This window comes from Ostrea edulis, chromosome 3 (genome assembly GCF_947568905.1).
Source record: "Ostrea edulis chromosome 3, xbOstEdul1.1, whole genome shotgun sequence".
NCBI lineage: Eukaryota > Metazoa > Mollusca > Bivalvia > Ostreida > Ostreidae > Ostrea > Ostrea edulis.
The window spans coordinates 42,766,342-42,788,201 of record NC_079166.1 but is presented as its reverse complement, the minus strand read 5'-3'; the positions used below and the strand labels follow the sequence as shown (position 1 = coordinate 42,788,201).

Here is a 21,860-nt window from a genome sequence, read left to right as displayed (position 1 = left end):
ATATTTACAGTTACTGTTACTGACAGTGTTTATATTTACAGTGATCATTACTGTCAGTGTTTATATTTACAGTGACGGTTACTGACAGTGTTTATATTTACAGTGACGGTTACTGTCAGTGTTTATATTTACTGTGACAGTTACTGTCAGTGTTTATATTTACAGTGATGGTCACTGACAGTGTTTATATTTACAGTTACTGTTACTGACAGTGTTTATATTTACAGTGATCATTACTGTCAGTGTTTATATTTACAGTGACGGTTATGGTCAGTGTTTATATTTACAGTGACGGTTACTGTCAGTGTTTATATTTACAGTGACCGTTAATGTCAGTGTTTATATTTACAGTGATGGTTACTGTCAAGGTTTATATTTACTGTGACGGTTACTGTCAGTGTTAATATATACAACGACTGTCGCTGTCAGTGTTTATATTTATAGTCAGTGTTTATATTTACAGTGACCGTTACTGACAGTGTTTATATTTACAGTAATGGTCACTGTCATTGTTTATATTTACAGTGACTGGTATTTATGTATTTACAATTACTCTCATTATTTACTGGTATTCATGTATTTACAATTACTCTCATTATTTACTGGTATTCATGTATTTACAAATACTCTCAATATTTACTGGTATTCATGTATTTACAATTACTCTCATTATTTACTGGTATTCATGTATTTACAATTACTCTCAATATTTACTGGTATTCATGTATTTACAATTACTCTCAATATTTACTGTTATTCATGTATGTAGAATTACTCTCATTATTTACTTGTATTCATGTATTTACAGTTACTGTCAGTGTTTTGATCTGGAGGGCGAGTCTGGTATTGTCGCCCGTGGTATTGGAACAGGTGTGACCTTGGTCCGACCTTCGCAGGCGATGCCACCCTCACCATTAGGGGTTTCTCCTCAGTACAAAGAGTGAGTACTCTTCTCTTAAATTCCAATGAAATATATTCATCTTATTGATTCATTTTTGAGATTTTTTTTTCAACTATGATTTTACAGTTTGAAGTGATCCAAAAGAGGTATTCCAAGATGACCTCTAGGTCTCTTTGGGTTAAGTTTGCCGTACACCAAGTGCCTCTATCAATACTGGTGTCCTGTGTGTAAGGTTTTGTAGCAGGTCGGTTTCTGTTTCTAAAGCAACCACACTTTAACGATTGAGATGTGTATGATTGGATATTACCTAACAATCATGCTGCAAAAGTATTTAGATCACTGCCAAGTGAATATACGTGTAGATGAATGGATGATTCATCTCTATACAGATTTCAGTGTAGGATACTGTGTGTTTCCAGGTTATGCCTTTGTAATAGAGAAACACGGGACAAGAGGCTTGTATTTACAGACAAAAGGTCACGTGTAGAATGTCCTAACTCAAGGTCATTTATACATCAAGGTCACTGGAAGAGGTCATATCTTTGTGTTATTACATGTACAGTGTAAATAACAAGGCTGAGTGTAGATTTTGTGACAGGTCAAATGGAGACGTTTCATCTGTTCTGAATGTTGAAATGAAACTGTCACTTTCTGGCATTCTGAAGACCTTAAAACCAGCAATTATTGGAGACTTGTGACTGATTTTGACTGTTTTCTATATAAATGACCACAAACCACTAACCTTTGACTGTCAGATGATATTTATACTGTACAAAATACATGGTATTATTGAGTAAACAAATGAAAACTCAAGAATTATATATTTTCGATATGTGTATATGATATGTTTTTTTAAACTGTTGTAATTTATGAAGTGTTTATATTCATATTAGTGTAGTACATTTAGTGTACTTTAGATGTGCAATATTTATAAGTGTAAGTACAAATTTGATAATATATGGAATGGGTTGAAACACCAGAGAATTTTTGTGTCGTTTTATATGTGTGTTCCAGGTAATATCATATGTCTTTGTAACAGATAGATTAGAACAATATTAACACTCCCACCAACACCACCACCACCACACACACATATGAACTAACCACATGCCATGGGTTAATTAACATCACCACCTCCTCTGCTTACAGACAGTTGAGGGTAATTTGTGACTATGTGTCACATGAACGGTTTCTCACATTGAGCAACAGTTGCATGATCATGATTTGTGATTACTAAACGACATGCTATTGTAAAGTGAAATACATGTATATTTGAAATCTTATTTTCATGCACAGAAAGTTGTTGGTACAAATTTGATGTTGTCTTGTGTTTTATTCAGTGTGTGTTAGAATAGTACCTGAATGTTAGAATATATTAATTCTGTACCCAGGCAGAATTTTGTATTCTTCCAAAACTATTACTTTTTTAAAATATTAGTTTTAACATAGTAGTGCATTTTTTTTCTTTCCTCTGTAAACTTATAATTCCACTTGTGTATATCAATTCTTATTCAAAAGACATTTTGTCGTCAGGAATAAATTCTTAGATTCCAAAAGAAACATTGCAGCATTATTTTCTATGAAGAAAAGTGTCTTCGACTTTAAAAAGTGAATCAATGCTCAGCAAAGGGAGATAATTCATGTATATTGAATTCCTACTGATTGACCTGTACAATACTAAATATGCCATTCAAAAGACTTGTGTAATGAAATTGTGATAATTAAGCTAAGAAAAAAAATCTTATGATTCTTGAGCACCACTGAATCAAGCAAATGCTACGACCTGGTACATTGCTGAATTAATATGTTGATGGTTTGAAAAAGGAGGTCACTTGAATTCCAATTTTAGACAATAAATCATAGGTTGTATGTTTGAGAGATGTATAAAAATATATGTTAAATAAATATAAGGGATGATAGAAAATATATACAAATATAAGAATTTTATCATATAGAATGTCCTAGTTATGGGTGGGTAGGAGAGTGGCAAAGAATTTTCCTTGTACTTGGTAAAATCGTAGTACAAAGTCTGAAATTCACAGAAACTATAGGAAATGGATACCCTTTCGATAATTTTTCAGCATCTTTTCATACATTGTGACTTAATTTAAAATCTAATCAGTAATACATTATGTATTAGAAAATTTATTACTTAAAACTTTGTTTTCACTGTTGTTTCGGGGGTACCTGTAAAATGCGAAACGAAATCGAAACGAAATCAAACCGAAACGAAACGAAATCTACCGAAACGAAACAAAACCCACCGAAACGAAATGAAACCCACCGAAACGAAACGAAACCCACCGAAACGAAATGAAACCTACCGAAAGGAAGCCTACCGAAACGAAACGGATTGTATAATCGAACTCTTTTAATTATAATAATTAAAAATGATCTTAGGCCCCTGTGAAAGTTGTCACATATGAATAAAATTCACCTCCCCTTTGATGTAGGCTTTCGGCTTGACTGATACAAAGTTTTAAAAGTTGGAAGTGGGGTGAGTAAGCACAAAGTACATATCCTAAGTTGATTGAATATCATGTGTATTTAGTTTTGGTCCATAAATTTCAGAACGGAGGGTTACAGTCTCAAAAGTCAGAGGTCTGGGGAAACACACTAAACGAGGGTGGGGTCACCGGCGTTGGATCCACCTTTGGGCATAATACATGTTTCAGTATTTGTTTTACTCTAAAGACAAATCTATGTATACATGTGGATATTGTGTATTTGTATGTAGTACATGTATATCAAACGGTGGGTTCTGAGTATGTCCTCCCTTTCTCTTTGTAATTTCTGCTTCCCTTGTTCATAAGCCTTTTGATTTTACAAAATGCTCACATCCTCCTGATATTATTGCATAAAACATTTCCATTTTCCGTCCCGTTTTCAATTTCCCGTTTTAGCAACATCCTAAATGTATAGAGTTATCTTTAGACTCACTACATATCAATAATAATTTTTAATAATACATGTATATATATCTTACAGAATTGCATTCATATAAATGGTATATTACTATTTGATGTTTTTCTATTATTGAAAGCACTCGTACCTCAGCAGTTAGAGATAAAATATGGGGTTAAGAGCTCTTCCTGCTTTCAACTTTCTCAGACACCAGCTTCTTCAAATAATGTATCTATACCGAAAGGCGGATCCAACGCCGGCGATCCCACCCCTCGTTTAGTGTGTTTCCCTAGACCTCTGAAATTGTAACCCTCCGTTCTGAAATTTATGGATCCGAAACTAATTGCACATGGTATTTAATCAACTTCGGATATGTACTTTGTGCTTACTCACCCCCCCTTCCAACTTTAAAAACTTTGTATTAGTCAAGCCGAATGCCTACATCAAAGGGGAGGCGAATTTCATTTATGTGTGGTAACTTTCACAGGGGCCTAAGATACCATTTTTAATTATTATAATTAAGAGTTCGGTTATACAATCTGTTTCGTTTCGGTAGGTTTTGTTTCGTTTCGGTGAGTTTCGTTTCGGTAGATTTCGTTTCGTTTCGGTAGATTTCGTTTCGATTTCGTTTCGCACTTTACAGGTACCCTTGTTTCGGACACATTTATCTGATTTTATGAGAAAACATGTATAAAATGAATTTTTTTTTCGAAACATTTAGTTAGATTCTTTTTATGGACTGAGTACATCATGGGAATATGATATTTTACTCATACAATGTTTTTGCAAATACTAATGTTTCTCACCTAATTCAAATATGATCAATTGAGTTGTCTAACTTTGTTGAGCAGTGTTCATCTTAATTACATGATCTGAAGGGAGATTTTACGTACTTGTACATCAATTTAAACAATGCACAATAAAAGGAATATTTTCATTACATTTAAAAATATAAATTGTTTAATCCACAATTTATCAACAACATAATTTTCTTACAAATACACTTTGTAGGCAATGGTTGAGGACTTTTAAATATTTTTTTTACCTTTTACATACAAATACTTACTCACTAAACATAATTATATATTTTACTGAGTCTATAGAATTCTAACATATTTATATAATGTTTGGAATATTGGCATTATTTTAGCATGCAGATTTTTGATTATTTACTAATGTAAAAGAATAATGATGGATTTCTATTAAAATGTTTGCTGAGGAAACTTCAGGATTGTATATTTCTTTCTTGTTTCTCCTCTAACAAATTGTTGCATGTACATCTATTTGAGCATGGTGAGCTTGCAGTGAGTGTTGTTTTCTTTTTCTGTCTTTTTCAGTTTGAGGCATGCTGTGAACTCCCATTTCTACTTCAATCATCTTCAAACTCCACCCACCTTTGTCCCTTCCCTGATATCTCGCTCACATCACCATTTAACAATGACCCCTCCCCACACCCCTGTCAAGAGAGTGGTCTCCATCTCTCCTCCCCCCTCTGCCCCGCCTCTAGTTAGCACCCAATCAGCATTCAGTTTTCCTTTCAGTTCCCCTCTCCCTGAGGATTCGGCTATGCCCTCTTCCCCACCTTCCATGTTAATTAGGTGTGCCACATCACCTGTAAAGGTAACCTCTCCCCAGGCACAGGTGCGACGGTCCTCCGATTCCGACGTTAGTAGTACCACTCCTCCTAAAGGTATGTCCTGTACTTTTAGTCGGGCACGTTCTGTATACAATATGGAGTTTGGAATTAGCAGATTTACTGGTTTTCAGGAAGCAGTCTAACTGAGAGCAGTGGTAGTGGCAGTGGTGTAGGATGCAGTGGTAAAACAATGCCTAAGCTGTCTGCTCAGCAACCCAGTATAGAGCTGATGGTAAGACTTCACAGCCGTGTTCAGCTGATTGTTTAATATTCATTCAGAATTCTACACACAGTAAGATATCAGCACAATATTCCAGTATAGAGCTCAATTTCACAGCAGTGTAAAGCTCATTTTATAATACCATATAAGTGGAATTTTTAGCGAAAAACAAATTCACATTTTAAATTCTTATTTTTGATTTCCCCATAAAAATGGGTATATATATTTAGCGAGCACTACTTTTAGCGACTTTATAATTCCAGGAAAGATCGCTAATACCTCCGATATGGAATAAATTGTTAGCAATATTTGATTTTAGCAATCTTATCACCCTGGCTAGTAAATCCTCGCTAAAAATTATGCTTATATGGTACTTGATCAGAATATTTTATGTAGTAAGTCATCAGCCCAGCAACTCATTCCAGAGCTCAAGGTAAGATCACAGCATGTATAGCTCATTTTTATAATTATACTCGCTCAGAATACAGCAAATTGTAAATCGTCAGCTCAGCATAAACCTCATGCCAAGATTTCAATGCAGAGCTCAAAATGTACTATAATTATGCTGTATTGTGTGTATTTATGAAATGCAGTTGAAACCAATTTGCAAGTTGAAAATTAGGAGGATTACTGAAATTGCAAAATTGTGCAAGTTGATTATTTGCTAGCATTGTTTTGGAAAATGTTATTATAACTATGTAGACATTCCTTGGCCATTTTTGAATATGTTGAATACCTGTAAGTTGCCAAGAGAGAGACATATTGTACAAGGTAGAACTGGAAAGTTAGCATACAGGCATTCTAAATATTGTCGTGCATTTCTTAAAAACTATTGTTTTGTGGCTACACAGTTTTGTGGGAAGTCATGATTTGCTTTATAGGATGGTAAGCTGTACCTGTTGATGATTTCATTTTGTAACTGAGACAACAAAAATTGTTATTCAATGGCAAGTACTGACAATGTGAAGTGATTGATGTCTCAAAACATGGTTTTTACAGGAGTACCCATTCTTCACTATGACCTCATTCCCTTTTGGTTTCATTGTACACCTTGGAGGTGTGGTGTCGGCCAAATCAGTCAAACTGCTGGACAAAATTCATAACCCAGGTCTGTGGTCACATCTTTCTGCCTTTCATATTAAATATGGGGGCTCAAAACTTCCGACATTTTGTTATCAAAATATGATAGTAATGAAATTTATCTTGAAAGTTTTATCTTACTAAGTTTATAAAATGTTCGTCCACAGCAGAAGCTGTGATGAGTGATATTTCATCATCTCAAGTATATTGTTATCAATGTGTATTTTACAGAGGAACCAGAAACTCGAGATGCTTGGTGGACTGAGATCAGAACCGAGATAAGGACTCACTGCCGATCCATGGGATGTCACGCGGTATTAGGGTACACGGAAAAAACCACTATATGGTAAGGGAATAACAAACCACTGTATTATAAGACAATAATAATAGAAATAATGCTTTATTTAGAGAAGGTAGCCTGATTAGTACAAGCCTTATGTCAAGGTATAAATTAATAATCATTAAATTAATTGAATAGTACATACTAAACACATGTTTCTCACCAGGTTCGGATTTTGTGAATATTTTTAACATGTCTGGATTAAAGCTATTATTTTGTAATTTAGTTAATAAATTAAGTAAGGGCTGTTCCATTAAAACATGGGGTAACAGGGGAAGGCAGTTTTTTTTAAACTCAATGGAAAGTTCACACTGATGGAATACTGATTCTATGGTGGGTGACTTTTGCACGAAAATTGCTTCTATTGTTGGTTATTTTACCAAACTGTATACCAAGGTAATCTGTGAGAAAGTGATCAGAACAACACCTGTTTGACAGAGGCAATATTGGCACTCTGTAAATTCTGCTTGAAAGGGAATTACAGGTATTGAATACTGAAATAAAGTTGATATCAAGATGAAAAAGTATTTTGTACTGTATGATGGGAAAAAATTCTGATTTGGGAATATTTTAAATTCTACTTTTCGAATAAATCAATTTGCTTCTATAGGTGCCTATAAGGCTTCATTATTTGCCTCTATAGGTGGATAGGAGTGTAACAAAATCACTTCTATGGTTGGTCATCCTAATTTTCAGTTGCCTTCCCCCTGTCCCATGTATGTTTGACACTTAATTGTCTGGCATCATTAATTTCTTGTGTCATCCATTTTGGACAACATTCAGTATTTACTCGTTTAATTTTTACTTTAGCATGCCTATTGAGAATAGTATTAAACATATTGTAAAAGTTTTCTAATATGTCATAAGGATTGTGTAAATTTGTGAGTGTATTGAAATTGGCACTTCGCAAGTCGGAGATAAATTCATTTTCATTAAAGTTTTTTAAGTCACGGTATTGAATTTCAGTATGTTTTCCCTTACCCTACATGCTGTCAGATCTGTGTATTACACAAACAGGATAATGGTCTGACATAGCTATTGGGGGGTGGGGGGTACCTGAATTTTGACATCATTATATTACAACAAATGAAACAGGAATAATTATGGTAGACTTGGATAACGTTTGTTAGTAAAACCAGAATGTTGACAATTTCATGTCTGTCAGATTGCACACACAATTTAATGTTTTTATGCCCCCGAGATTGAAGATTGGGGGGCATATTGTTTTTGTCCTTTCTGTCATTCTGTCACATTGTCTGAAACTTTAACCTTGCTAATAACTTTTGAACAGTAAGTACTAGAGCTTTGATATTTCACATGAGTATTCCTTATGACAAGACCTTTCCGTGGGTACCAACATTTTTGATCATGTGACCTTGGAGTTTGACCTACTTTTTGAAAACTTTAACCTTGCTAATAACTTTTGAACAGTAAGTGCTAGAACTTTGATATTTCACATGAGTATTTCTTGTGACAAGACCTTTCCATGAGTACTAAAGCTTTTGACCTTGACATTTGACCTACTTTTAAAAAATTGACATTGGTCATAACTTCTAAATGGTAAATATTGGAGCTTTCATATTGCACATGAGCATTTCTTGTGACAAGATCTTTCTACTGGTACCAAGATATTTATCCTTGTGACCTTGGTCATCTTTGGAATTGGCCATTATTGGGGGCATTTGTGTTTCACAAACAAATCTTGTTCATGTTGTCATTGTTTGGGGAATTAATTTAGCCTACAGTCACTTGAATTTTTTTTTTCAAAGTCAGTGCCACTTATTTTCACTTTATATAAAACACAAAGTCCTCTCTAAACAACTTTGGTTACAATTGTATGCCCTTTACCATCAATTCTAACAGTCACCAAGTCCAGAGGATGTCATATTGTTTTGTTTATGTAGTGCAGGAATACATGTGATTGACCTAAATGATTTGCATAACTATTAACCTGTGCTAGGAGTTCCTATTGTTTTTCTGAACCCATCTTGTGAACCCAGAAATAGTACTGTTGTGTGCTAAATGATCAATAAGGATACATGAGGTGTTAGTAAATCTTGTAGGTGTGTTAAATCAATCAACTTAGTCCTAATTCTTCTAGTGCAGATGTCCAGGATAGGGGGGGGGGGGTCTTTTAACAGATCAACATTAAAGTCACCTGTTTCTTGGTCATCACAACAGGTGGCACAGTTTATCTCCCTCCCTAGGTACTCCACACAGCAGGAGGGTGCAGATGGTGAGTGGTATGTGCAACAATAGAAAACAGGTTTTGTATTTTTAAAATTGATTTCTAATCATATTGTCTCAATATTGCTCATTTCCATATCCTTTTTGGAATGTTTTATAAAGTGTTTATAAAAAATGTTCACCATATCCTGTATATTGTCAATATTTGAACCATTGTCTTTAATATGAGTGAGAGAAACCTTATTAGACTTGGAGGCTAAATGGTTGAGATAGCTCCACATTTCTTTAGGATTTTGTTTCGGATTAAAACTCTTCTCAATGGTTGAGCGCCACATTTCTTTAGGATTAAAACTCTCCTCAATGGTTGAGATAGCTCCACATTTCTTTAGGTTAGAACTCTCCTCAATGGTTGAGATAGCTCCACATTTCTTTAGGATTAGAACTCTCCTCAATGGTTGAGATAGCTCCACTTTTCTTTAGGATTAGAACTCTCCTCAATTGCTGATTTGTAATAAGTAGATTTTGCATTATTAATCAAAAGAGTAACTTATTTCTCCAATGTCGAAAGTTTTTAAAGTCTCCGTATTGATGATGTCTATTTAAATTGTGTGGCATCATTAATTTCTTATGTCATCCATTTTGAATGAGATTCAGTATTTACTCGTTTGCTTGATTTTTACTTTAGCATGCCTATTGAGAATAGTATTAAACATATTGTAAAAGTTTTCTAATATGTCAACAGGATTGTGTAAATTTGTGAGTGTATTGATATTGGCACTTCACAAGTCGGAGATAAATTCGTTTTCATTAAAGTCACAGTATTGAATTTCAGTATGTTTTCCCTTACCCTACATGCTGTCAGATCTGTGTATTACACAAACAGGATAATGGTCTGACATAGCTATTGGGGGGTGGGGGGTACCTGAATTTCACAAATAGGTAGTGTAGAAATGATCAATAAGGAGTAAATGAGATGTTAGTAATTCTAGTACACTGTACCAGTAGGTGTGTAGATGTGTTAATTGAATTAGTCCAAATTCTTCTTGTGCAGATGTCCAGGATAGAAGGGGGGGGGGGGGGGGGGGGGTGTCCTTTTAACAGATCAACATTAAAGTCACCTGTAAGTATGGTTTCTTGGTCATGACAGCAGGATCCACAGTTTATCTTTGTCCCAATTCCTCTGCCCAGCAGGAGGTTGCATATGGTGGGTGATATAATGCAGAACAATGGAAAACAGATTTTGCATTTTTGATATTGATTTCTTAAGGTATTGTCTCAATGTTGCTGATTACCAAATCCTTTCTATGTGTATAGGGCAGATGATTTGAAATGTAAATAGTTAATCCACTACCTGCCTTATGTTGCCTATCTTTTCTTTGAAATCTGCAAATCAGAATCACTAAGTTGATAATTTAAAAATGACTCACACAGTCCCAACAAGCCAACACATCAAAAAATCGTTCATGTTGCAGAATTAATTTCAATTCATCTAATTTTGGAAGAAGACCCACATTTAGATTTTCAAAACGCTATAACCTTTTTTAACAAGCTCAAATCTGGAAAACATTTACTTATTGTGTCAGCGCCTACTGGTTTGTCTAAACGGAAAATTTCACAAATAGGATGTTTTAATTATGAATCTTATTTTTATATTTCACAAATAGGATGTTTATGAATCTTATTTTTATAAGGAAACATCAGTGCGTCTTTGAGGGAATGTACATTATTATGAATAATTCACCAGACTTTTTTTTATTGTGATACAATAACAAACCACTGTATGATAAAACCACAAAGAAATTTTGACATTCTTTATAGCCCCATGATGTCTTACCTTCTTAGGGTAAATACAAATTACCATTGATTACAGGACATTCTGAGATGTCATGCTGTGCGAGGGTAAACCAACAAACTATTTATACCCCATACAAGGAGTTGTGAGGGTATAATGTTTTTGACCTGTCCACCCATCGGTCAGTCAGTCAGTCCTGTTCTTGTCAGAGCAAGTCCTCTGAAACCAGTCAGAGCAAGTCCTCTGAAACTGCTCAACAGAATTTCATGAAAGCATGTAGTTGATAAAGACCTGCATGCTGTGTAGATGTACATGTTCACAGGAAATTCTGATTCGATACTTCTGCGAGTGATGCCCTTTTTCAACTTAGAAGCATCTAGAAGAAATTATTGGAAGCAAAATTAAATATACATGTACTACTGAAACTGACTCCTCTGAAACACTGAATAGAATTTTATCTAAATTTGTCTTTAAAGCTGTATGACCCGATGTTCATGTATTTTTTTGTTGTACATTATTGCTTTAAAGCAGATTAATTACTTTATAAAGTTATTAACTTTCCCTTAATTACATGCTTGAAAACATCTGCATGTAAAAGAAAACAGCGAGGATATTATTTAGAAAGTAAATATGTGTGGTACATATATAAATCATCCCATAATAGACGTCTATAAATAGACCCACGCGCGTCAGGGGAATCCCAACATGATGTACATGTATTAACTCACATGCAACTGTCTAGTTTTAAGGCTGAAAGAGCGTAAAACAACGAATTAATAAGAGGTATTTGATATTTTTATTTCTATTAAACTTGTGACACGGTACTGTTGTAACAAAATACACAGCTTTACACAGATAAGACCACCGATGATCTGAAAGTTTGAACTGGTCAAGTGACTGTCACTTGAACTGGCAGTCTGACGCGGTTATTTGTAAACATCGATTTAAAATCAAATAATTTGGGTTAAAACAGGTGAAATAATGTATGATATGTCATACAGCCTCATAACTACATATGTGCGATGATTTAATAGCGTTTTTACGAGATGGAAAATAATATTGTCATTCGGACCATACAGCTTTAATATGGACATATTTATTGATTTTTTTTATCTGAGAATTATGCCCCTTTTGAATATAGAAGCTTGGCCAAAATATACTTTTTGGTGCTACTTTCAGGAAACCAGTTTGCAAGCGAGCAATATGTGATTAAAATGTTTCTATTCTTAGACTAATATTTTACACAATTTACATTTCATATGACTTGTCAAGTTATCTAGGGAAAAGTGTTGATATTTTGGTTGTGATATTTCGGACAATCCATAAAAAGCATGATATCTTTATATCTTATATTTCAATTGTTGTTTGTTCTAAATTTAAACTTATTCTTGAACTTGATATATTTACAAAATAGAAAACACCTAATTATATGTGCATGTAAAACCCAGCTCTGATTGGTTGATTGAAATACATGACCTTTACTAACATTGCTGTAAAAGACCCAGCATCCAGGTTGTTGATTAATTGACCTAGTTTTCTGGTAAAAGTTACATATATAATTTAAAAAAAAACAACAATAAACAAAACCAAAACCACTACGAAAAAGTAAATCACCATTTATGTGAAAAAACGAAAGCATAAAAAGCCATTGAACCACAAAATAAAAGTCAGCAACCAAATTTTCAAACTCTCTTAATTAAGTTATAACACCATGTGTCTGAAATAACAACACCATTGTCTGAGGTCACAACTTTCTACCTGATTTTGTTTCAGTGTTGATATGTGGCATAAATGGCAGGGAAAATTTCCGATGAAACCCGAGAACAGAATCTGGAATGTTTGTGAAATCATCTGATATACAATATGCCTTAAGGTTCTGTGATTATATCTGTGAGCATTTCTGAAATACATAGCATACTGTCCAAAATATCAACACTTTCCACTATTTACTTGCATGAAAATAGTACAGTATATAGGGAAAGGCATAAGAATTGTATTTCGTGCATAGCATTGCCATTCATTATGGGTAGCATTGTCATTCATTGTGTGTAGCATTGTCATTCATCGTGTGTAGCATTGTCATTCATCGTGGGGATGTGGAGTATGTGAGCTTGCTCACTTTCTCTTTGATATGCAGTGTATATATAAAATAAATCTGCTTATTCTTTATTTCAATGCCATTAAAGACATTCACACTTTCTCTGAAACATGAACTTGCTCAAGCTCTCAAGCTTACCAGCAAATTCTCCCCAGTGTTGTTTCACCCATTTTGCCCTATCCTTAATTTTCAAGTGAATTTTGATATGTAGATTTTATAATGTGAAATTTTTTTATTAGTTGATCTTGATGAAAATATTTGAGGGGAACATTTCCAGGTACACAGTATTTCATCTTTCAAACTAATTTAGTGTATGCTTTTTACAAAATAATTGATAAAAAGGAAATGTCACAGAAAAAAGTAATTACTTTGTCATTGGAGTGGTTAGAGGTGACTTGAAATACCATATAGAAGCAAGGTGTAATGATAATTATCCAAGACCAATCAGCAGTGTATTGGTGATTTACCCCGGGCTGTATTCCATACACCCTGTGTCCGCAGATCATTAACCCAGGGGAAGTCCTCTTACAGTCTGGATTGGACCCGGATAACGAATTTATTTCCTATGTATCCAAATGATATTAGATTTAATTATTTATAATTGATTAAAATAAGTAAAATGAATCTGAAGGACTAGGCCTAAATTAGTTACTTCTTTTGATTGAAATTGACAGTAGTAGTTGTTTGGAATTGTGGAATTTCATACTTTATTTATAACACGTGTTCTTAGGTCACCTGAATAAACATGTCCGTTAACATTTGAACATTTTCAATTTCTTCCTGGTAACTACTTTTCCAATTCTTTTCAAAGTTGGTATGAAGCATCTTTGGGACAATGGGGTGGGCATAAATTGTAAATTCAGGACTGTGAAAATTTTCAAAAATCCTTTTCTCTACAACTGCACGTTTAACTAAATGCATAGTGATGTAGAGAAGGAAGGCCTCTACCAAAATTTTTCCTGATCCCCAGGGTAGAGGGTCTGACTCCAGGGCAGGGCCAAACTATGGTATATACTATTTATGTAAAACATTTTTAAAAAAGCATCTTCTTTATTACTATTGATACTAAATTGAAAATAAATGGATATTTTGAATGAGCTGGAAGCCCTTTACTAAAGATGTAAATTTCATGATCTCAGTTGTAGGGGTTTTGGTATTGGGGTTGGGCCAAAATGGTCAGTGATTAAATGTGTTAACACTTAAACATTTTTAACTTTGTCTTGATAACCATCATTCCAATTCTTTTCAGATTTAGTATGAAGAATCTTTGAAACAAGGAGACATAAATTGTAAATTTCAGGACTCCTGCACCCTGGGCCGGGCGGGTTAAAAACTGCCAAAAATTGAATAATTTTCAAAAATCTTCTATTCAACCGTATATGTGTAAGAAACACTAAATGCATAGTGGTGTAGAGTAGGAAGATTTCTACCAAAATTGTGAATTTCATGATCCCTGGGGGAGAGGTTTTGATTCCAGGGTGGGGCCAAACTATGTATGTGTAAAACACTTTAAAAAACGTACATCTTCTTTGAACAGTGATTAAATGTGTTAACAATAGAACATTTTTAACTTCTTGATATTAACTACCATCCAAATTCTTTTGAAATTTTGTATGAAGTACATGTATAGTCCCTGAAATGTTCTTTCCCATTTGAATGGTGAATGCGCGGTGAGCGAATGGTGAGCAAACTGTGAATGCATGGTGAGCAAACGGTGAACGCACGCAGAGCGAACGGTGAACGGTGAGCGCACGGTGAACGCAAAATGGTCTATTCATTCGGTATATTTCGGATTTTCCCCATGGATTGTACTTAATTTATAATTAGGTACCAAGATAATATATATATATGGATACATCGATCTGTTTGTTATTTTTTGTACAAGTACTGGATGTATGTTTCTCATGAAAATGATTGTAAATTTCACATCATGGCACATAGCAATCATGCACATACGAAAGAAAATTTCAAATGTGCATTGTCTATAGTATTACATAAACAGATCCATGTATGCATGAAAAATAGAGACATATTGTATAATATTTAGAATTCTTAATGTTTTCATAAATCATGAATACCGGTGCGTCATCTCGGTATACAATATATATTATATGCCCCCACCCCCCCCCCCCCCCCCCCTTCATATTGGTTTGCATCTGTCGGTCGGTCGGTTGGTAGACCACATGTTGTCCGCTCAATATCTTGAGAATCATTCACTTGATCGTAATGATATTTCATATGTGGGTTGGTTATGGAAAGAAGAGGACCCCTATTGTTTTTCAAGTCAAAAGGTTAAAGGTCAAAGGTCAATCTACTCTGGACATAGGAATATACTGTCCACTCAATATCTTGAGAACCCTTTGCTTGACAGACATCAGACTTGGTACACTGGTACATCTTAAGGAGTAGATGACCCCTATTGATTTTGAGGTCACATGGTCAAAGGTCAAGGGTCAAACTGGACATAGGAATATATTGACCACTCAATGTCTCGAGAATCCATTGCTTGACAGACATCAAACTTGGTACACTGGTATATCTTTAGAAGAAGATGACCCCTATTTATTTTGAGGTCACATGGACAAAGGTCAAGAGTCAAACTGGACATAGGAATATACTGTCCGCTCAATATCTTGAGAACCCTTTGCTTGACAGACATCGAACTTGGTACACTGGTACATCTTCAGGAGAAGATGACCCCTATTGAATTTGAGGTCACATGGTCAAGGGTCAAACTGGACATAGGAATATACTGTCTGCTCAATATCTTGAGAACCCTTTGCTTGACAGACATCAAACTTGGTACACTGGTACATCTTCAGGAGAAGATGACCCCTATTGATTTTGAGGTCACATGGTCAAAGGTCAAGGGTCAAACTGGACATAGGAATATATTGACCACTCAATGTCTCGAGAATCCATTGCTTGGTACACTGGTACATCTTCAGGAGAAGATGACCCCTATTGAATTTGAGGTCACATGGTCAAGGGTCAAACTGGACATAGGAATATACTGTCTGCTCAATATCTTGAGAACCCTTTGCTTGACAGACATCAAACTTGGTACACTGGTACATCTTCAGGAGTTGATGACCCCTATTGATTTTGAGGTCACATGGTCAATCCACTCTTGACATAGGAAGATATTGTCTGCTCAATATTTTGAATTGATGATACTACACTCATTTAAATGATGTGTGTGTGTGTGTGTATAACCCTTTTCAATTTTGCACCAAGGGGGGCATATGTGTTTCACAAACATCTCTTGCTTGACTTAAGATGCATAGTATTTAATTTCTTAATACAAGAGTATAAACGAAGCATGTGAAATAAAGATGGTCTAGTAATTAGCACCAAGAATTTACAGGTGTACATATAGGACTTCAAAGTTTGCGAGCGTGGTGGTTTGGATTACACGCAATTGAAAAACATCCCCGAAAGGGTGAAGATAAATGCATTAAACAACCAACATGGGTAGAACAGGTACCTTGTGTTGACACCTGAACGCTTCTAAATAGTATAAAAGGTTTATTCCCACGTAGATTTTGTGTAATTCACTTTACTGCAAATACATATATCGTATACTGACCCGAGGAAATAATCCCAGAATGTACGTACGTACAAAGTAAATAGTGTGACCATGAATTTACATTAGATTGTGCAATATTTGTATATTTTTGATGCGGATTAAAAACTGTTTATTGTTTCAGTACTGAACTATATGTATATCATGTGGGGCAGAAATGTACGAGAAATATTTCATCTTTATATTAGAGACAAACAATACAAAAGTTTCAAATGGGGAAAGGAGTAAATGCATTTATTGAGGTCTTTCATAAATATAGGCATAAAATAATCAGAAATAATAGTCAAATAAATTTGACATATAGGCACGTATGTGCATTGAAATGGGGGGGGGGGGGGGGGGGGGGGGGGGGGGGCATATTGTTTTTTGTCCTGTCTGTCATTTGTCTAAAACTTTCACCTTGCTAATCACTTTTGAACAGTAAGGCTAGAGTTTTGATATTTCACATGAGTATTTCATGTGACAAGACCTTTCCGTGGGTACCAAAATGTTTGACCCTGTGACCTTGACCTTGGAGTTTGACCTACTTTTAAAAAATTGACATTGGTTGTAACTTCTAAATGGTAAATTTATATTTATTAGAGCTCATAATTTGCACATGAGCATTTCTTGTGACAAGATCTCTCTACTGGTACCAAGATATTTGCCCTTGTGACATTGGCCATCTTTGGAATTGGCCATTATCTGGGGCATTTGTGTTTCACAAACACATCTTGTTTTTAATTGCAATGAAATATCTCTCTATTTCTCATTTCAAACTTCTCAGAGTTATTTCATGTAAGTCGAGAGGCTTGACATGTAGAGTATCAACAGAGAGAAATAACACAACAGATATGATGAATTTTTATTTATAATACCGGAGTATATAGCAGAAACATTGTTTGTTCCAGGATGTACAAGATAATTGAGATAAGTTAAGTTTATTCTAATTTTGGGCCCAGAGAGCATAACAGCAAGACAGCTTATAAAGAAGGAAATTTAAAAAAAAAAGAAAAGAAGTTTACAACAAGTTGTACATTATATTTTCCATAATTATTGTCCTGTATACAATATTGACTTGTACATATAACTTTGATTGAACAGTATACATAACTATAATGCACCATAGATATGTATGTAAAGCCACTATGGGTTGGAAGCATAAAGTATTTCATAATAATTTGTTTTAATATTTCTTGGGTTTCTTTCTGATTCCAGCATCTATGTTTTGAAATTCATGTTCCTTTGCAAAATTGTTTTTAAAATATTTAACATAACTATAACAAAGTATTTTAATGTAACTTTTGGAATTTGGATATAAAAATCCAGTTCAGGTTTCACATATACTGATGGAAAAATATTTAATAATTTATGTTTAATTTAATTACTAAGATATGACCATGTATAGTGTGGTGTAGTAAAAATTTAGGATTTTAGATGTAAAAATCCAGACTGATATTTGAATTTCATGTGTACTGATGAACTGATTAGGCATAGATAAAATAATCTAACAACTTATCTAATCCATATCAAATAGCTTATAACACAAATATTTGAAGTCCTCACATTTAACTTTTAAATTGACAGTTGAAGTGTCACCAGCAGTAATTCATTAGTTAAAGCCACATTAGTGTACAATACTATATTTATCGGAGTTCATGTATTCTCATTAGTGTAGCACTTTGTATTTTATGGAATGGATTTTGTCTGAGTGATTGTTGGTAGGAATATAGAGCAGCCTGGAGGTTCCCTGAGATCTGTTGACAGATACCCAGGATCTGCCATGATATGTCTCTTAGTAGCTTTGGTACATACAGCCCCTGATCATGGTGAACTAGGACCTGTAAATTATTAAGAGCTGCTCGTGCTCTCATTGTGTCAATATGTCTGTAACACAAGAACTCCAGCATGTGTAGCAGAACTAGGGGCGGGATAATCATTTGATGGACATTGTTGTGTAGAGAAACACTCTGCTCTGTCATTAATTCATTGATATAAATGATTCTGTTGTTTAACATGATATTACTTGTTACAGCATGTCTTAACTTTGTAGACCAGGACTGTCCCCCTACAGCCTCGGTATACCTCTCTGTGTCTACTGTCCCGTTATACATCACATATGGCTGAGCTAAGTTGACCTTTGTCATCTCTATCACAGACAAAGCTTCTGTGTATCTGAGTGTCTTGTAATGATACATTGCAATGTACAACCTGTCAGAAATACACACAAACTTGGCTGCTAGTTTCAACATGTGACAAGACAGTTTGTCAGCAATATACATCAGCTTGTTTTCAGTGGTGTTGCTATACATGTTTTGTAATGTAAAAGCAGCACTGTGAAGTAGGGAGGCTGTAAGTACCTGTAACATGACAACTTGATACTGTGTCAGGGGTGAGAATATCAACTGTTCTATTGTGTTTATGAGGTAGAGGTCTGATGAGAGTAATACATTATTGCTATATATCTCGCTGAACATTTCCCTATCAAACTTGATCTCAGATACCAGAGTGTGTTCATCAGTACAAATACTGAGTCTGGGGTTATAAAGGACATTCATGAGATAAGACCTGAGGGAGGGACTGTGTAGCAGGGATGCTAAACCTTTTTCATAAAAACCAAACAGTCTAAGGAATAATCTGTTTTGTGCTTCACCATGAATATTACTGAGAAACATGTTGTTTTCTGGAATGAAAAAGTTAGGACAGACTCCCTCATGCACCCATTTAAGGATGAGTTTAAAGCAGTACCAGAAACATTTCAGGAGATTCCGTGGACACCAGTTAGGTATTGTGTTTTGTTGAATCATCCAGAAAACTGCTGTCTTCATGTGATAGGAACACAATAATTTCTCATCATCACCTAATCCATTGTTAATGACTTCTTTTAAGAACAATTTCAGCAAACCTTAAGTTAAGAATTGACAGTGGTTCATTGAGTACACAAGTTTTTGTTCTGCCAGAGAAAATGAAATTCTCCATTCATTGCTTTCATGATTTCCTAATTTGTGACCTATTGCTACAAAGTGACATCCACTTCTGACTATGTCCCTAACAACCTGTGGCTGGGGCCATGTGTGACATCTGTCTATCCATGAGAAGGCAGACGGAGGCCAAAAGTCACAAGCAAAACACCTAGCAGTGTCATATTCTAGTCTCCATATAGCTCCACTGCCACATGGACCATGTACTGTAGAGTTGGGCACTAGAGCAGAACATGTGATCTCTCTGTATTTAGAACTAGATATGTAAAGTCCACCATTCATTGTGACTAATGCTGAGATAACTATGTTTTCTTCTCTTGGTGACAGTAATTGAAGTAAAGTAAATCCGGGTGGACTTTCAGAAGAGACAGAGAGAATCAGGGATTGTCTGTGTTCATTGTAAAACTGGGTCTGAGATAAGTCCCAGATCACTGGTTGGTCGTTAAACCAATACATAAAATCCATATCAGATCCCTTCATTCTGAATCCTTCTCTGCGACTTCCACTCTTCATCGCCGTGTTCCGGTTACTTGTTTTTACTTTGTTCTTCATCATCTCCCAAATGTCTGTCACATCTCGCCGCATTGCCACCTGCTGTGAGGTCCCCACTGTTCGACAGAGTCCCACAAACAGGGACTCTGACATATGCTGTATACCTGTTTCACTGATAAAATAAATACAGCCTCTATGATGTACTAGAAACTTTGGAGTTATGATAAAATAGAGTAAATAATGGTAGCTTTCAGTTTAAAATGAATGTCATTCAATTCATAATTGGTTTGAAATAATTTGTTACTTACATTTGGGGTGTTAAACTGGGGGAATCCATTGCTAGTTTATTACAATGGAGATTTCCAGTTGTGGAAAGTCCCACTTTACCTACTTTTTATTTTAATCTGGACAACTTCCCTATGTCATCTTAGATATAATGTCCCAGTCCCACTTCACCTACTTTTATTTGCTCTTCTGAGCCGAAGGCTCAAAGAGCTAATCATATGTCTGGCGTGCGGTGTGCGTCAACTTTTTGGAAAAAGGGCTATATCTCAAGAACCCCTTGGCCAATTTTTGTCAAATTTGTCACAGGGTATCCTTGGCCCAAGGGCGTTCATTTGTACTAAAACTATGGTTGTGACCCTTTAACAAGGGGAGATAATTAGGAAAATGCAAACAAAAGTAGTGGTTGCTAAAAAATCTTCTTCTCAAGAACCACTGGGCAAATTATCACCAAACTTATGCATAAGGATGAGGATAGGTTGTAGATAAAAAATTGTTCAAGGCATCATCCTGGGGCAAAGGTTGTGGTCTCAAGGTCAATTCAAAGTTGACCTTAAATTTTGTTTTGTTAAAACTTTGGTATTTTAGTGACCTACTTTTTGAATTTTGCAGACATTCAAATTTCACATTTTCAATTTTAGATGCATATTTTGGAAAGCTAGGATCATTAAACTTTGTCAGTTGATGCATCTTGAGTCTTCCTAGTTTGTTGACCAAAAAGTAGGTCACCGTGACCTATTTTTGGATTTTGACGGCAATATTTGAATATTTCAGATACTATTTGACTTACAATCATCAAACTTTGTATGTTGATGGGTCTTGAGTCTTCAGAGTGTGTCGACCAAAAAGTAGGTCACTGTGACCTACTTTGGAATTTGACGTTTATATCTGAATATTTCAGATACTATTTGACTTCAATTATCAAACTTTGTCAGTTGATGCATCTTGAGTCTTTGGAGTGTGTTGACCAAAAAGTAGGTCACTGTGGCCTTCTTTTGGAATTTGACGGCTATATTTGAATACTATTTGACTTGTCAGTTGATGCATATTGAGTCTTCAGTGTGTCAACCAAAAGTAGGTCACCGTGACCTACTTTTGGACAGTTACATTTAAATTTTCAGGTACTATTTGACTTAACATCATCAAACTTTGTTAATTGATGACACTTGGTTAGTGAGAATTTTTGCCTGTTCTACAATGTATCAGAAGAGCGATTCTAGGCCCATGGGCCTCTTGTTTTAATCTAGACAACTTCCCTATGTCATCTTAGATGTAATGTCCCAGTCCCACTTCATTAATCTAGGTTACTTCCCTATGTCAACTTATGTATAACTTCCCAGTCCTGTGGGGAACATTTATGATAGAAGCAACTATTTGATTAT

General features: G+C 35.1%; 1 protein-coding gene and 1 pseudogene across 5 annotated transcripts in view; one reads left to right on the top strand and one right to left on the bottom strand.

The window, feature by feature from the left end:
* LOC125673640 (C2 domain-containing protein 5-like) overlaps nt 1-21,860 on the top strand; it is a 59,889-nt gene that overhangs the window by 10,670 nt on the left and 27,359 nt on the right. For 4 of the 5 annotated variants that reach the window (XM_048910287.2, XM_048910283.2, XM_048910288.2 and 1 more), the window contains 5 exons: nt 809-940; nt 5,143-5,495; nt 5,573-5,673; nt 6,661-6,769; nt 6,973-7,087. In XM_048910287.2, the coding sequence (XP_048766244.1) occupies nt 809-940; nt 5,143-5,495; nt 5,573-5,673; nt 6,661-6,769; nt 6,973-7,087 (810 nt within the window). The remainder of the gene's footprint in view (nt 1-808; nt 941-5,142; nt 5,496-5,572; nt 5,674-6,660; nt 6,770-6,972; nt 7,088-21,860) is intronic. The other variant, XM_048910290.2, reaches the window with a different exon arrangement.
* Nucleotides 17,088-20,588, bottom strand: LOC125673642 (uncharacterized; annotated as a pseudogene).